The sequence below is a fragment of the Neodiprion lecontei genome, chromosome 2, assembly GCF_021901455.1.
Source record: "Neodiprion lecontei isolate iyNeoLeco1 chromosome 2, iyNeoLeco1.1, whole genome shotgun sequence".
Taxonomy (NCBI): Eukaryota; Metazoa; Arthropoda; class Insecta; order Hymenoptera; family Diprionidae; genus Neodiprion; species Neodiprion lecontei.
In genome coordinates, this window is record NC_060261.1 from 38281026 (window position 1) to 38297339 (window position 16314).

Below are 16314 nucleotides of genomic sequence, written 5' to 3' on the forward strand. Positions count from 1 at the left end.
TTAAGAAATGGACTCAGGGACTGTGTCATTTTCGAAATACATAAAACGAAACGAAAAATCTGTGCGATTTTTGCATAGCGGACTCTAACTGCCGTTCTGACCGATAAAGCGTTTTGAGTAAGAGTAGAAAGACCGCGCGCGCTCCCTCCCTCTCTCTCTCTCTCTCTCTCTCTCTCTCGGAAGCTTTCTCTGATCGTTTTTGTACTCGTCCTTCTCTCTCTCTCTCTCTCTCTCTCTACTCTTTACCTCTTGTATAGTCGCGTGGGCGTGCAGCAGGGCCGCTTCTTTGTCGGCAAGACTGGCAGCCAAGCTGAGACTTCGGTCCGCCTCATCCCTCGCCGCTCTTAAGAGACTCCATCGCTCTCTCTCCCGCTCTCTCTCTCGCTCTCTCTCGTCGCCTGGTCCACCACCCAGAGCTCCTTGTTGCTGCAAGCGGCCAAGTTTCGCCTCGCTCTCTCGCATCCGCTGCAACCAACGGTCAAACAGACCCATATCCGGGCAGTCACTTCATCCAGGAACCAAAACCCCCCGAATACATTTTCACCCCGTTTAAGCACATTTTCTATTCGCCCGCTAAGCGAGCATGCACGATTTGGCAAAAACCCTTCGCGTTGGATCCTTCGTTCATCCTACACGATAAACTAACTCTGCGTCGTTCTTGTGGAACGTTGGCTAACGACCGTCGATTAATCACGTTTAATATTGATTCGGAATTCGGGAATTATCATCATTTCACGGAGAGGGGGAAAGAAATACCTCGGTTAACTTTAGCGGATGATTAATGCGAGAGAATCCGAGAGAGTGAATCTGACACACGGTGCTAAGTAACGGATTAAACTAAATCCCACGTTTTCACTTATACTTACACTTATACATGCTGTTACTTATCGTCGATGAAAATAGTTTCACAATTTGTTTACATCGCAAATCAATTGGACTATCGATTCCATCAGCAAAGATGGATATTTACAATCAGTAAATATTTATAATTAGTAAAGCGTACCCTCTTTGCAGTGCTGTCAAACGTGTTAAAAGCCCAGTTATCATAAATTGACGCGAAAAGATATACGCGCGGCTAAGATTTGAACGCTTATATGCACTCAACAATCTGCCGTACGGACGTGTGGGATACATCACGACGTGGTTAATAATATTTTGATATTAGTTTGACGTAATATGTCCGTGGATTTTTATGGATGACGTGATATATTTTCATCCCCATGGTATTTAGTCTCGATCCTCATAAATCAAATTATCGCCGGGGAGAATGTTTACCGTGGTGGTATTTTTTTTCTCCCCTTCTGTGCAGACATAATAATAACATTTCGGACACTTCTAATTTTCTGTCGATCAGTTACAGCCTTGAATTACTCGTTTCAAGTTAAACCACATTCAGCATCGTATCCTCCCTCAGGCCCTATTCCGCCTGTTTCGATATCTCTCTCTTTCTCTCTCTCTCTCTCTCTCTCTCTCTCTTTCTCTGTCAAGATTAATCCATCGGCTTTCTTCAACGACTTTCTCTCCAGTTTGTTTATCGCATAAAATTCGCTTCGCCGAATACGCACGGAGAGAGCTGTTGCGCGGACAGACAAACGGTGATAATACGATCCTCGCACCCTTGTCTCGGTGGCTTCAGCGTCAACGCCCGACGGAAGAAGAGGTCTACAGTACCAGTGATGGGAGAAGATGTGGCGGTGAGTCGACAGCTGGGTTAGTGACGCGTTCGGTAAGACGTAGCGATACGTAAATATATTGGCCGGAGATGAGGGTGACTTTATGCAGGGCGGGGAAGAGAAGGAGGGCGGTAAATTGAGGGGAAATTGTGACAGCGTGGTATTATCGAGGAGGAGGAGGAGGAGGAGGAGGAGGAGGAGGAGGAGGAGGAGGAGGAGGAGGAGGAGACAAAAAAGCTAATGACACGGTGCAATTGATCGTTGACGATGTTGAAGAGGAAAGAAACATCTGGCAAGGGTTTGAAAATGGAAGGATCATGGAGATTTTTTTTCAGCCATTTGTTTGAAAGGCGCGTTGTTGATTGTGAAACCCGCGTATCGATCCTGGAGAAGCCTGGAGCTGGGAAAAGGTACGGGATATGGTTGGGTAGGCGTTGTGTTCTTTCAAAGTTTGGAGGCTGCAAAGGCTCGATTCGGCAAACAAGTCACGCGCCTAGTGTACGGCTGACAAAAAGCCCGGGTGGGTTAAGTCGTAGAACGACGAGTAACGATCACAGTCTCGAGAAAGGGGAACAAGGGACAAGGAAAATCAAAATGCGCTACTCTTGTCAGGGTTTCCGCAAAATTTACAGATATATGCGTACCTAGATCCGACCAAATCTACTGCAATTTACTAATTAATCCGGTTTTCTGGAATGGTGACAAGTGCTGAACGTATATGCAATGGATACCCACTTCACTTAAGAGAGAGAGTATACCTATATACGTATTCCGCAAGTGTCGGTAGAAAACCGCGAGCGCTGCAGGTCTGAATTTATTTTGAAGGTTGCGCCGAAGTTCAATAAAATCATAACCTGAACGTCTGCCAAATCGTTTTCCGGCAAAGGGTAGCGAAAATGTTAATCCGCAGCGATGTAATCTTTACCGTATGATAAATCTTCCCTTTTGGAGCTCGATAGACGAGCAATAAATCTCTAGCAGGATTTACTCACCTGTTCGTAGTTTCGTATAAAGTCGCGAAGTTCTCGTTCTTTGTCCTCGAGGGTCACGTACAGATCCTTCATTTGATTAAGAAGATCGAATTTCTCGGCCTTCAAACGCTTGCGATCTGCTTTCAGAACCTGGAGTGCCTCGCGGGCCAGCTGAAGCTCCATTTCCAAAGCCACGACTCGCCCCTCTTCGCCGAGGGCGACTTCTTCGTCGCCAACCTCGCCACGACCCGCGCCACTCAAGAGGAGCCGCCTTAATCTCGCTACTTCCGCCACCAGCCTCTCGTTCTCCAAGCGAAGCCTTCTGGCACTTGCGACTTCGATTGGACCGCTGTTTCCACCGTGTATGTTTGAGAGTCGGGATGCCACGATAGGATCGCCAATTATGCCTGCTAGAAAATATCGCTCGTTACAAGTTAATTACAAGACAGGATGCGTTGTTGAGTTGACATCTCCGTCAAGGTGTAACGGAAGCACGTCGAGGAGAAATTCATTGGACACACTGAGGTATTGATCCACTCCGGTACCATAATCCCGAATTGCAGTGCGAGATCGTTAAAGAAATGATTTATAAAGTTGTAGACGCCTCAAGGGTTGACATTTAGGTACGAAATGCCACCATGGAGGGTATCGCTGGACCGATATAAAATATATAGCGAGTTTTACGATTCGAAAAAATGAGAGGCAGACTCGTGCCTTCGTGAATCTTGATCAGATAGACGAATATAAAAATGTACGATTTTTCTCTCGGGACGTGAAATTTTCGAGACACAATACCAGTGAAGCAATTCGCAATCGCTGCTTTGTTTATCTATCAAACTAAAAACGAATCCACATCTCGAAATTAGCGCAATAAATGCTTTTGCAAATAACATTTGAATAAATTCTTTACCCACAGTGGATTTAGGTACTGGCGTGAAGGTGAAGGTCTACAATAAGGTTAAGCCACTTAAAATCAGACAATCAACGTCTTATTCCATTGTTATACTACTTAAAGCAGATTCCTCTCGCCCCTTGTGGTTGTGTAATTGTTTCGAAGCGGACAATACACCAGCATTTCGGTTCAACAGCTACTTTATACGTGTTCAATAACAGTGGTGAAAACCAAGAAACAGTACCGCGCACATTGGAATTTTAGGAAAAGGCGCCAAAATCGGTGTGGGAGTTTCATAGCCGCCATTGTTGAAGTCGCGTCCCACCTCGCAACTTTGAAGTTATCATTTACCTATACAATATTTCAGGCGGGGAATCAAATAGGTTAGGCTACTTTTTCATCAGCTGCAGCCTTGAAAAACGCTCATTTTAACTCTTTCTGCATCAAAATAACAGTAAGTTTGAAGTACAATTTGAGCACCCCTGACGCCATGATAACCTCAACATTGCCGAGTCATCCAGAAGCTTTCCCACCGCGAATATACGGAACTGGTTAAGACGTTAGCAGTTATCAAGACTATCAGCGATGTGAAATTGAAGTTTTTTAAAACTTGAAAGAGTCTAGCTGATTCAGATAAAAATATAACGGAGGGACCGAAGCGTGTATGATGTTGGGAAAAGTTTTTCGAGCTCAAAGAGACGCGATAAGCTTGGTCGGGAATGCTTGTGGGGTCCGTTACCGAATGAACCCCTCGTCGAGACGTAACTTGAAAACGAGATTACCCACCGTGAGAACTAGTCGGTGAGTTTGGCCGACTGCTAGGCGCGGGTCCCGGCGGCTCATCATCGTCACCACGCACGTCGCTGTCCCCCATGTCTGATCTTTCTTTGTCCTGATCAGCAACGTCCTTAGCGACACGCCCCGTGGTGATGCGGAGCCTTTCGATGCTTGAACGTTCACTGTTCCCTCTGTGCAGGAAACTACCCCTTGTAGAAAATCCTCGGTCAGGACTGGCGCTTCCAGACCTCGAATCTACGCTCCCGCCCGAACCACCCAACCGCGTTTTCTCCAGGGCAGGGGCGCAAGGCCGTCGATTTTTCTCGCTGGGGCTGCGGCACGGCGAGCCATTATTGTGCCTCTCTGCAAGGGATGATGAAATTCTATTAAAAAATTATAAGGCGGGCTCGAACGCCGCTGAGGCGTTTCGAGAAAACTGCATGGATTAAAGTTGACTACGACTTCTAAGATGGCTGCTCAAGCTAGCTACGTAACAGGCACGTGGAACGTGAAAATTTTTGTGAAAGATTGTTAGGGATTTAGAAACGATAACGAGACGTTTCCGTTATTGCACACGACTTGTCTTGTCGCAGTTATCTGTGGTTTTCATGCCACTACGAAACTTCATCATCACAGTAGACTAATATCGTATAATATTTTTTCTCTACGTTATACGTATAATCTACGGAATGAACTCCTTGTTCTCATCGTAACTTTATACAAGAAAATCCTAGAAACTTTTTAGAGCAACAAAGAATCACTTGAAGGTAATTGTTTTATCGCACAATTAAATTAAAAAACCCGTCGTACAATCCATCAGTCTTAACAGTGTGGAATACTGTATATCACACATTGGTAAGCTCTAAATTGTCACCTATGGGACTCGTCCTTCTGTCTATGGGACTAGTGCGTTCCTTTTTGTCGACTGGACTCGCCCTCTTCTCGATTGGACTTGCGGATTTGTCACTGGCTGAGCTTCGCTTATCAACGGGGCTGCTTCCGGCGCTAAGTCGTTTAAGATCTTCCTGTATTTGCGCCTCGCCGTCTTGGGGGGGATTTAGGTTAGCACCGGTGGTACCGCCGCTCGAGTTGTTCAGGACCAAGGCACCCCTGACTTCGCGAAGCTCTCCTCTCAGCGTCGCGCATTCGCCTCGTGCTCGTTCCAGCTCACCGTCAAGCCGGGCACCCGTGGCTGCGTTCTCGTCCACCATCACGCGGAGTTTCGCCTGAAAAGAAAAATTCGTAACATGGTAAATGAGACTTTCCACTGTTGGTTGAATGGGACCGTTTACGTAGAAGGGTTTGCGTGGAATCAAGACTTCAAGCAGCTGCCATGACAAAGATGTTCAGATTCGATGGTCATATAACACGGCTCTTCTTTGAAGAGTCCGTTTCATATTGTCTCGGACAATTTTGTTTGGAAAACTGTCGTTCGGAGAAGAGATTCCGAAGAGGCGAGAAGGCGCTCCTCTTCATCTCTGATGCATGATTTCTCGATGCAGAGTCTTGTCTAAGGTGGTAGCGATAAAAGGTAAGAGGCTTTTGAATAACCTTGCGGCCTGCAATCTCTATCTTACTGACAGCATCCACTCGCCTTCTGGCTACCTGCCAATTTACGGTAAAGAGTCAGGATCTCGTGGAAGTGATACTCGTCCCACTTGTTGCACCGGAGTTTTAGCGGCAGATGTCAACGTTTTCTCTTCCGAAGGACATTTCATTTGAGATAATTGATTGAATGAAGTTGCGAAAGGCCGATAACTCGAGGTGCAGTTGAAGCTCGGTAACTGCACGCGGATAAATTCGAAGTAACGTTATCTATAACTTGCATCACACGACACTTACATTTCGAATTTTTATCTATGGCACAAACTTTTCTGTGGGAGAAAAACGTTCTCCGAGCTCTTGGGCCACTGGAAAGCGGTTACAAGGAAACCACAGCCGTTATGTTGAGCCGATCAGAAACCTGAGGAGCACTGCAGACCGCGGTGTAACAATTCGATATAAATTTCAGCGCCATTCGACTTCCTGTATACGAACGAAGCCTTGTCGAGAAATGATCGGTGACAAGTTACTACCAAGGATATTAAAATCAAGAACAAGTTACAGAGTTGCAGTTCGTTGGTTTAAATAAGATCAAGAGACGTTTTTTTAAATTCAGAGATTAAAATCGTTGTTGAACTTGAGATACGGTTTCCGTTTCTACACGCTACACACTTTTCTAAAGAAAATATGGAGGAATCAGGTTTGAAATTTATCCGCCGTACTCGCAAATTTATAACATCGTAAAAAAAGAAGCATTGTAAAACTTTGCATCTAAAAGTGATGCGTTATTTAAATTACCGCTTGTAGGTGTAGGCCAGAGTCCAATTTCACCAGTTGCATTCGTACCACTCAATCAGCGAGAAACGCGCGTTCACGGAAAACGAAATTAATTTCAATTCCGTGGGTCGAAAAACAGAGCCGGCTCTGTTAAATACCCGCATTCTGAAACTCGCTATTCGTTAGACAAAGAGAATAGCACCGCAAATTGGCACTTTGGTACACGCGCCAGCCACGAGCATTTTCAACGTGAGGGTAACGACGTACCATTCGGCAAAATAGGAATTCCTGCTGCTATTTTTTTCTTCACTTTTTAGTTTTTTACGTCGCGTTTCAGTTTCTCTCGTTTTCGTAGGTGTACGTAAAATACAAAACTTCGTCAGTCGTAGTTACAAAGTTTTCTCACAACTGAGTTACTGCGTGACGTTGATCGAATTATAGGCTTAAAATTCTTTGAAAATTGCTCACCCGCGAGTGTCTCAAGATTTTATCGAGACATGATTTTTCCTTCCCAACCTTCGAGCTGTCGCGCACAGCTGGCGTGGATATAACGTTTGATAATATAAAAATCATGAATATTTTTCATTCCGATTTACCGTTTGAATATCTCCGCGTGATTTACTGTCAGGCTTAAATTGAAGCCGCTCGATCTACCAGCCTATTCAAAGAAGGATTCGATTTCGTCAAGACTTTTTGCGCAGTCGTGAAAAGTTTTTGAGCTACGATGAGCTCTTTTTTCCTCGATCGAACAACATGTAAAAACTCCATTATCGCGAAGTTGAAGGAAAACTAATTACTAACACAACTTTAATTATGACCCGGGAAATGACATTGCATTTATCTTCGTCCCTGATATCATCCGTGTATAATAACAGGAAAATAAAAAAAACATTATTACATACAGAGCTGTGGCCCTCGGGTACAGAATTTATCTGCATACTCCAATGGCACTTGTACGGTGCGGCAAACGAGGCAAAGAAAAAAAAAACCGAGAAATATTAGCTGCTTGACAATAAAACGTAAAGAATTTAAAAGAAAGTATGAAAAAAGTATAGATAGTACAAAAAAAATAGAAATGCGAAAAATTTAGTTATTTCGCATAAGGATATTCGTCATCCGGGCAGCAGTTTTACTCGTAGCTCCTGCAGTAAAGAGTCTGTCATACACAGCGGATGCGAGGCGTGAGGGAATAAATTTATCACCACTGACGTTAGCCGTAAAGTAAGTTGTACGTAAATTCAGAAACTTGAGTGTCCCTGCCGGCTGCTCGCGTTACAGAAGTGCAATTACTTCGCCATTTCGTTTGTCTCCTTTCCAACTTCATCTTGCTACTTGTATTATCCGAGAGCTGCCGCTTATTTGTTCACTCTAAAGATTTAGTACGGAGTTTACTTATGCGCAAAGACCAGGTGAAAATAATAGAACAAAAAAAGGATGCCATTTCATTCGGATTAAAGTTCCTTACACTATCCTCGACTCTGAGACTCTGTATAAATTACTGCGTTATACCGTTCAACGTGCAATTATAATGCACTGCTCCTTATTGTCGCTTCCGTGAAGAAAAACGAGACGCTGAATTATATCTTCAGGTGGGCTAATTTATAGACAAATTTATCAACTTTTATAGGTTCGCAAATTTCGAAGTACAAAAAAGCTTTTGCGATTCCACCGAGTTACTCGACTACGACAAATGATTTTATTCGTTCATACCATTTCCTGGTAAGTCACAGCCTGGTCTATTATACACTATCGCACGTGATTATGCCGAGTTCGCTGCTGCATCCGAGTGCATTCGAGTCAGGCAGACGTGACACCGTACAGTCTATAAGCTTTAAAGGGTTCACTGATCTCCGGGATGGGACAGAATGCGGTTAAGACTTGCACAACGCGGCGACCGTCCAATCTACAAGCAGAAGGTATTGTTATTTCCCTCAGCTGTAATTGTATACCTAATTGCATTTAACAAGTTGCACGCTGACTGTATGCGTACAGAACTTTTCTACGTGTTCATGCCTAATAGTCCGCGTGCACCCGTGATACCGCAGAGATGGAAATACGCTGCAAGTACAACTGGCGAGCTGTATAACTTGGCGTTTGAAGTTACGAAGTTACGAAACTAGTACGGATAAGACGATAGGCAGGCCAGATAATATCTCACGGAAGTAAGAACATTGTACAAGTTTTTTATGAACAAGCACGAGACCTAAACGAGTTCCAAATCTCAGGATTGAAGAATAGATCAGGAAAGTGTGCCACGAGGTGATCATCGGAACAGAAATAGCGAAAAACCTCGTTGCCAGAAATTAGAAAAGACATTTGTGGCCGATGAGAGAGACTGGATCGTATTTCGCGTTTCACCTGCTTCATATCGCGTTTCCCGTATGCTTGCAGGTCACGCGATTCCAGATATATAGAATATGTCTGTATACACGGTATATTTGCACGAGAACGAACGGAAATGAATGAGCATGAACGACCCGTGGGCACATTGAATAACCGCGGCTATTGTGGCTTTCGATTTTCTGCCAAGAGCGCAGGATATCAATAGAGCGTGAAAGAAAAATTCAACAACTTTCAGGTAAAGAGAATAAACGATCATCGGTCCCATGGAGATTCGAAACTCTTACACGATAAAAGCCGCAGCTAACCGTTGACTGTATATCACATCCGACTTATGGCTGTTTGAAAATTTTATAATTCCCCGGTAGCACGCATTGCGGACAGTTCAGATAGTCGAATATCCGTGATGATGGGGAAGATCTTGAGTTTCAAGGGTGGCAGCAGACGCGACGATATCGGCATTCAAATGTAAATTGAGCCTGTCGCTGCACAAGCTGCTTGGCTTATAATTCGCTCACGCAACAGACCAAACTTGAATGATAAAATTTCGGACGAGTTTCCCCACCACTGCACTCGACGAATATAAGCGTACAAACTTGCATTTCACTGCGGGCGTTTTAATCTGGCCGTTGCAGTTGTGTCCACACTCGTGACTACACAAGCTGACGATGCATAATGAAGGTAAACAATATACGCACACACAACTTTCGACATAAATTCTATGCCGGAGAAGTTTATGCTCAGTTAAGTTAAACTATTGCATCCATGACGAATTGCGATTGCGTTAACGTGCCAATCATTCTGCAGTGTAGAAATGATGACAACAACCCTCAATCCACACTATTCCAATTTTTACTCTTCACTCAGTCTCTTCTTTTCCAGTTATGCAGATTTCTCGGTTTAAAGGGGAACAAAGTAATTTATACGATTGGGCCGATTTTATAATACTGTACCCAGATAGAACACAGGTACGGAGTCTCAACGACCGTCTCTAATATGTATATTAACCTTAATTAACGCATTTCACGGATAGTATGTGTATTTTAGACGGTCGTTTAGACGGTCGTTTAGACTTTATCTATACTGGTTCAAAATACCGGCAATTTCGGTTCCGAGGTGCAGCTGACTTTTCGACCGAAGTTCCTCGTTCGGAAACCAGCTAACGCTAAACTCGTGTTTTCCCGAGTACGGAGAAGTTGCACCAGTGAGCGACACGAAGCCCGAGGCGAGTTGTATCCTGAGTGCTGAACAGCGAACAGTGAATAAGGGACGAAGGAAATATGGAGTGCAGGTAAAGTAGGTGTACATTCTATTCTTTGTCAGGCAGTTCAATGCATATCGAAGAAGTACTGTCAACAGAGCGGGAATATAGGTCAGCAGACTCGACCCAGTTCGACGTCTGCATGCACATGGATTGATGGATGCGGGTTGCAGCGAAGTGGCGAGGCAAGCCTTTTAAAAAAGTCCCGAAATATTCGTACTCCAAAATTGCACATGCAGCAAAAATGACAGTCGGTACTTTCCTTTCGCATTCTTGACAGCAAATTTTTTTTCTGGTATTTTAAGAAGAATTTGTTAAAGATAATAAACCACAAATTATAGTTCCACATCCAAATGCGATCACTTGCCGGAATCCGAATTGCGATATCGGTGCTTGGTTCATCGAAGAGTAAACTAATTTTTTAACACGATTTCTACTTCTACTTTAATTACGGTCGTAAACACGTATCTACGGGTGTCTGGCCGAGTGGGTAGATGTTTAGTCGAATTTTTTAAGAGCCAAGAGACTGTTAACGTCTACAGTGTTCATGATTATGAATCGTTAATGAAACGTTTAGGCGAAGTAAACACAACCGGGGTTTATTTTAAAAAGGATTTTTATGCGCAATATTCTATCCCACTCTCTAACGATAACACCATCCGCAAAGCTTTTTGCGAGTTTATAAAAGGGGCCCTGTTTCAATGAGTTTCACAAGGAGCGTATGGGGTTTTGGTTTTCCACGGGAGGGAATGCTTGTGCACTATATTTTCACGGATCTCAAAAAGTTACAATATTTAGAATATAGACAAAATAAAAAATTATAATCAGATTTCCGTACGCGCATAATGTTATTAAAACAATGTTAGAAGAAGCAACCATTAGATGTGGCATAATTGGGTGCTAGACTTGTTTGGAATAAAAAATTCATTTGACACTCAAAGATTACTGTCTGATTAATGTCTAATTCATATTTAATTCTTTTCTTCGATGATTTCCAAAATACTTGTTTTTTTAGTAAATACCTTTCACCCATACTCTGCAGCCATGACGCCGCGTTATCAAAGCAATTAAGAAACGAAGTTTCCCGTTTAACCTATTATCGGGTTTTTTAACATGGTCCTGATAGTATTATCCACGTAGCTTCCGCGGGTCGATGAGCTTAGCAAAAATTTCCTACGAGTACGGCCCTTACCAATTGCCAACAAATGGTTCGTACCGTGAACCCTTTCTTCAATACCCGGATAACCGAGGTGCTGACCACTGAAGCTGACAAGTTATTCGATATCCTGTTACATGCGTAGGTTTGGACGTAAGTGAAACTACGATGCCGATGTCACAAGCAACTGATTTGTGATTTAGTTTCCTGGTTGGGTATCAGAATTTCACCGCAATCGAATCCTGGCGAACAAATACGGGATTCTCTAGCGTATACCTACAATATTAAACGATATCAACGATGACGGATTTTTCTTCCCCCACGTAACAGCGAATCAATTCACGGTCGGTACGAACTCGACTGGATCATTTCTCACCCAAATTGGGTTAAGTTTAGATGCAGGGTGCTCGACACGTTTTATCGCCCCGCAATACCGGAAGCCCAAAGTTTCGTGAAAATATTGTACAAGTAAGAATTTGATTCTCCAGTGTTATACTCCGAAATTCGGGAAAGTTTTGAGCATCGTGACTGGTGGAAATTCCGAGCGGGTATCCGGGACAACATTGAACGAGAACCAGGGGCGAAAGAGATGGATGGATGGATGGATGGGTGGGTGAGTGGGTGGTTGGGTGGGTTGGGCCTCCTTTGTGACAAGGGCAATATTGTACGCGAGATTCTCTCTGAATACACAAGCCGCTGTCGCGGCGCGTTTCTCGCTGCCGAGAGAGAGGAAGCAGTGAGAGACCGAAGAGGAGAGATTCGAGAATGGCGAGAGGACGGAGAAGCGAAGAGAGAGGGAACAGCCGAAGCCACTTAGCTGTTCATCAAACAAGCGACCATGCACGCGGCCTCTCGCTTCCTGATTTTGCATTTTTCATTTACGCCCACGACCGGCTGCCGGTTATATTCCAGTTTCAAGGGAGCCTGCGTCAAGGCGAGGGTCGAAATCCATATTTCTATGCACGCGAGCATCGAACCAGATTGTAAAGATAGTCGGTAGGGATACGATGCGTAGACATCTGTACGAACATGTATAACCCGTTCCGCGGAGGGTGATTCGCGTTGGGTGCGGGCACCCGACAAGGTAAATGAATATTCAATACCTTCATGATTACCTATAATCATACCCTCCGCGTTCAAGTGCAAGGGCTGCGCAGCTTTCAGCGATAACGGGACCAGTTACGCATTTCCACTTCGACAAGTGGGGAAAGCACAGAGCCAGTCACGTTGTAATTACTTTATGCAGAGGAACTCAAACATTCGGACTGATGAAACATTTTCATCGTCAACGCACGTTATTTGTCGTAAAATTGCAAACTGATCGTTAGACCGTTTTTAACTACCTACCAGGCTGTCTACTTCCTCAGAGAAAACGTCACCATCGTATATATATATATGAGTGGAGAACATGTTTCGTAAAATCTTTCGTGGTGAAAGAAACAGTGGCCAGTCATAACATCTTTGTTATCTTTTTAAAACCGAAGCCCAGCGTAACATTGCATGGTCAAATTAGCATCTCGTACCTACAATTGCTTAATTGTAAGTAATTTTATCGGTGGTACGAAGTGTGAATAAGAAATATATTTCGGTAAAGGTCCTTGGTCTTTTGTGAAAATAATCATCAGTATTAGCCGTGAAGTTCAATATTTATGCAAAGTTTTGTTCCTGCTGTTTTTCTCGCTCCTGGTAATAAATGTCATGAACCACTATACGAACGGGCAGACCCGACGTGTATTTCACTTTTATGGTCTCCGTGATTTTCTCTGTGATTTCCAGTATATTTTTGCTACCCATCATCTTTTACCCTCTTCAACAAGGCTTCGTAAACCAGATATTCCAACAGTTTTCACACCTTTTCAATATTCAAGAAAGAACTGGATGACATTTTTTTTTGTCATAATATAAACTTGATCGACGTATCGAATTCCGTTCTACCGCGGATACTTCCTTCTTTCGTACAAAAAGTACGATTGCACGACAAACTGGAAAATTTTTCGGACTCGTCACCGTCAGTTTCCACTAAATTTTTCACTTTCCATCTCTCCACCAAGGCTAATGGATCTCCATAAATAACTCGCGCCTGTATAGACATGGATAATTTAACAAGGCAGCAAATTCAGGTCGGATAGCGATTCGCGACCGTCACAACTTGTAAGTGCCTCAGTCGCTGTGGGAAAACAAGCCTTCTCACAATCAGTGTTCAAGCTAAACCGATGAAAATTAAAAAAATCGAAATCTCTTGCTCCGTACTTGAACCTCTTGAACATTTTCACTCCCTCGGTAGCATAAATATCGTATTTATACTTGCCTATAATAGTTGAGCATCGCCGATCTTATCGTATTGCATGCATAAATCCATAGGTTGACACCCTGCAGGATGTGCACACTACAAGTTGTGCAAATCTATCAGCATAATATGCATGGACTGAAATTCGCGTGTGTGAGTTTGCCAGTGCGCCTGCATGTGGGTGGCAGAGCGATATTAAATACTCGCTAGATGCGCGTTGCGCGAAGTTTCACGGAGGGCGATTCCTCGCTTGCTCCCCAAAGAGGACGAAAACTACTAGCTCACATTGGAGGTGAGAGAGTAACTTCGAAGTTAGAAACTCCTCTGGCCTCAGGCGCCGGAATAGCATATATTTGTATGTAGCTAGGTACATAATGCGAAACTTGTTACTAGCTGCTTTTTGTAGCAAAATGATATTGCGCCACCTATAATACAACCGTCAGAAGCTCTTTCCTTCGAACCATTGAAGCCACGTGTACATATATATATATATATATATATATATATATATATATACGGATTCCAAGGTTGATTTCGCAGTCGAGAACTTCTCGTCAGTAATTGTTATAACTGAGAAGTAATAATAGTTATTTAGGGACAGAGATTCGCTTTGATGATTAACTTGGCGAAAGAATATTACTCTCTTCGTCGATACGTGTGTTTTTAACACCAGCTTCCCCAGAATTCCCTGTGTTCAAACCTTAAAAATTGTATTTCGGAAACAGAAATTTCAATCCATCTTCCCGGCTAGGCGGCTGGTTCTTTTTAATCGATGCTCTGCGCTGAGTCACGCAGAAAAATAAGTGCCTCTAAGAGGATCATATTTCATGGCTTCTTATTAATCGAAGTCACGTCGAAAAAATAGCAGCAAAAAATAGTGTTTATAAAGTATACAACTTTCGGTTCTATTTCCAAAAAACTCTGAGACCCGTGGAATGTGTTCTAAATGTCAAATAAAATGTATAAAATGTAAGTGTGTCATTTAGGAGAAAAGTTTTTCACGATTTTCCCCTTCAGATAAATCTGTCCGAATTCTAAGGCAGAGTTTTTACGGCATCCAGATATGAGTTGTTTGTTCAGTTTCGAAGGTTTTCTCGAAGATTTTAAGAAGTTTAGTGGCTATTCGTGATAAGTTGTCGAAGTAACTGGTTTCTGTACAACTAAAGTGAATGAAACCGAACAAAAGCTGTGTTCATAGAGTTTCGGGATAAGGAGGCATATGTTTTTTTGTTATTTTTCCACCGTGAGTCTTTCGACAGAGACAGTTGTCAATATTTTTCCTCATTTCTTTCTTCATCCTTTTCCCCGTCGATAATTCCACCGCGATCCATAATACATGCTGCACAAGTCCGTGAGACTATACATTTCAAAGGGATACAGAGTCGTCTTTCATCTCTGCGGGCGACAAGCCGGAAAGTGGTTCAACAGAGTCCAGAATCGTGGAGAGGTAAAACAGACGGGTGAAACAAATGGTAATCCAATTCGATATTTTTCATGAATTGTCATGGAAATAGGACGATATTGAGATCGAGGAAAGTGCCGCGGGACCGTGAATGTCAAAACCAATATGCACGGCCGTATCTTAACGTCGGAAAAATTTTACCATCTCGTAAAGTTAGCGGATCGCGTATATACGTGATGTGTTACCTGTACGTTTCCTCACCTTACACTTATGCGCCAATGTTATTGCAAGCGTAAAAATAATAATAATTCTAACTTCTTCCTCGTTTTTTTTTCGTTTTTTTTTTCCTTTAGCTTGTATGCTTTCACAAATTTAATTGCAATTGAAAATTCTTTTAAAATCGTAGCCAATTCTACCTACTCATTGAAACAGATGTGGTGTCAATTTATACAGCATCCAGGTTGTAATATCGAGAATGTACTATTCGAAATGCAAAATACATTCCGGAAATTAAAATACTTCGAGAACACGTTGCTCAAACAGCAATTTCCGAGAGTGGGTACCAGTTACGGCAGTGAAGTTAAATTGCATTTTAGAAATTACTATTCTCCATTTCATTCCTGGCGAAAATATACCTACGTAATCTCTATCTCTCTCAAATATTCGTCACGAAACGCTGAAATTTACCCTGTGTAAAACTGTTTATAAAATAACATTTGCAAATGAGTAGATACAAATATGTGTCTTTTTTTCAATCAAAATTTTTGCCATTCGTCGGAAAATCTTCAAGTTTTATAAATTCAATGTACATCACAGGATTTGACGTGTAATTTTTCCTCGGTATTGGATAAATTTGTCTTTCTTCGGAAAAAAATAACTCCTCGCTGATGCAGCGTAAGACTTTCCTTACCGTGCCTTAATATCGCAGGCTGAGGTCGTTCGGGAATTCGGGAACTCATTGTTTTCCATCCCAGACTGGGTATTGACATTTCAAATTGAGTAGCAAGAAACATAAACTCACGCCTACGGTTATACATGATATAAGCGTTGACTTTGTTCTTTTTTTTTTATTCAATTCTAATCGCAATTCAGAATTGTGTACAAAAAGGAAAACATTCTACTATACATCTGATCGATAAATATTTCGAGCCCAAATAACAAAAAACCAAAAAACCCAAAAAAAAAACTGGCAGTGCCGCTCGTTTGCAACTGGCGTGGTATTCAGGGAACCACTTA

The 16314-nt window shown here is 42.8% G+C and overlaps 1 protein-coding gene across 3 annotated transcripts in view; it reads right to left on the reverse strand.

Moving 5' to 3' along the window:
- Positions 1–16314, reverse strand: part of LOC107225560 (kazrin) — a 77836-nt gene that overhangs the window by 18346 nt on the left and 43176 nt on the right. For 2 of the 3 annotated variants that reach the window (XM_046732731.1, XM_046732730.1), the window contains exons 3-6: positions 5188–5539; positions 4323–4676; positions 2666–3054; positions 247–465 (exon numbers count right to left, since the gene is read on the reverse strand). In XM_046732731.1, the coding sequence (XP_046588687.1) occupies positions 247–465; positions 2666–3054; positions 4323–4676; positions 5188–5539 (1314 nt within the window). The remainder of the gene's footprint in view (positions 1–246; positions 466–2665; positions 3055–4322; positions 4677–5187; positions 5540–16314) is intronic. The other variant, XM_015666073.2, reaches the window with a different exon arrangement.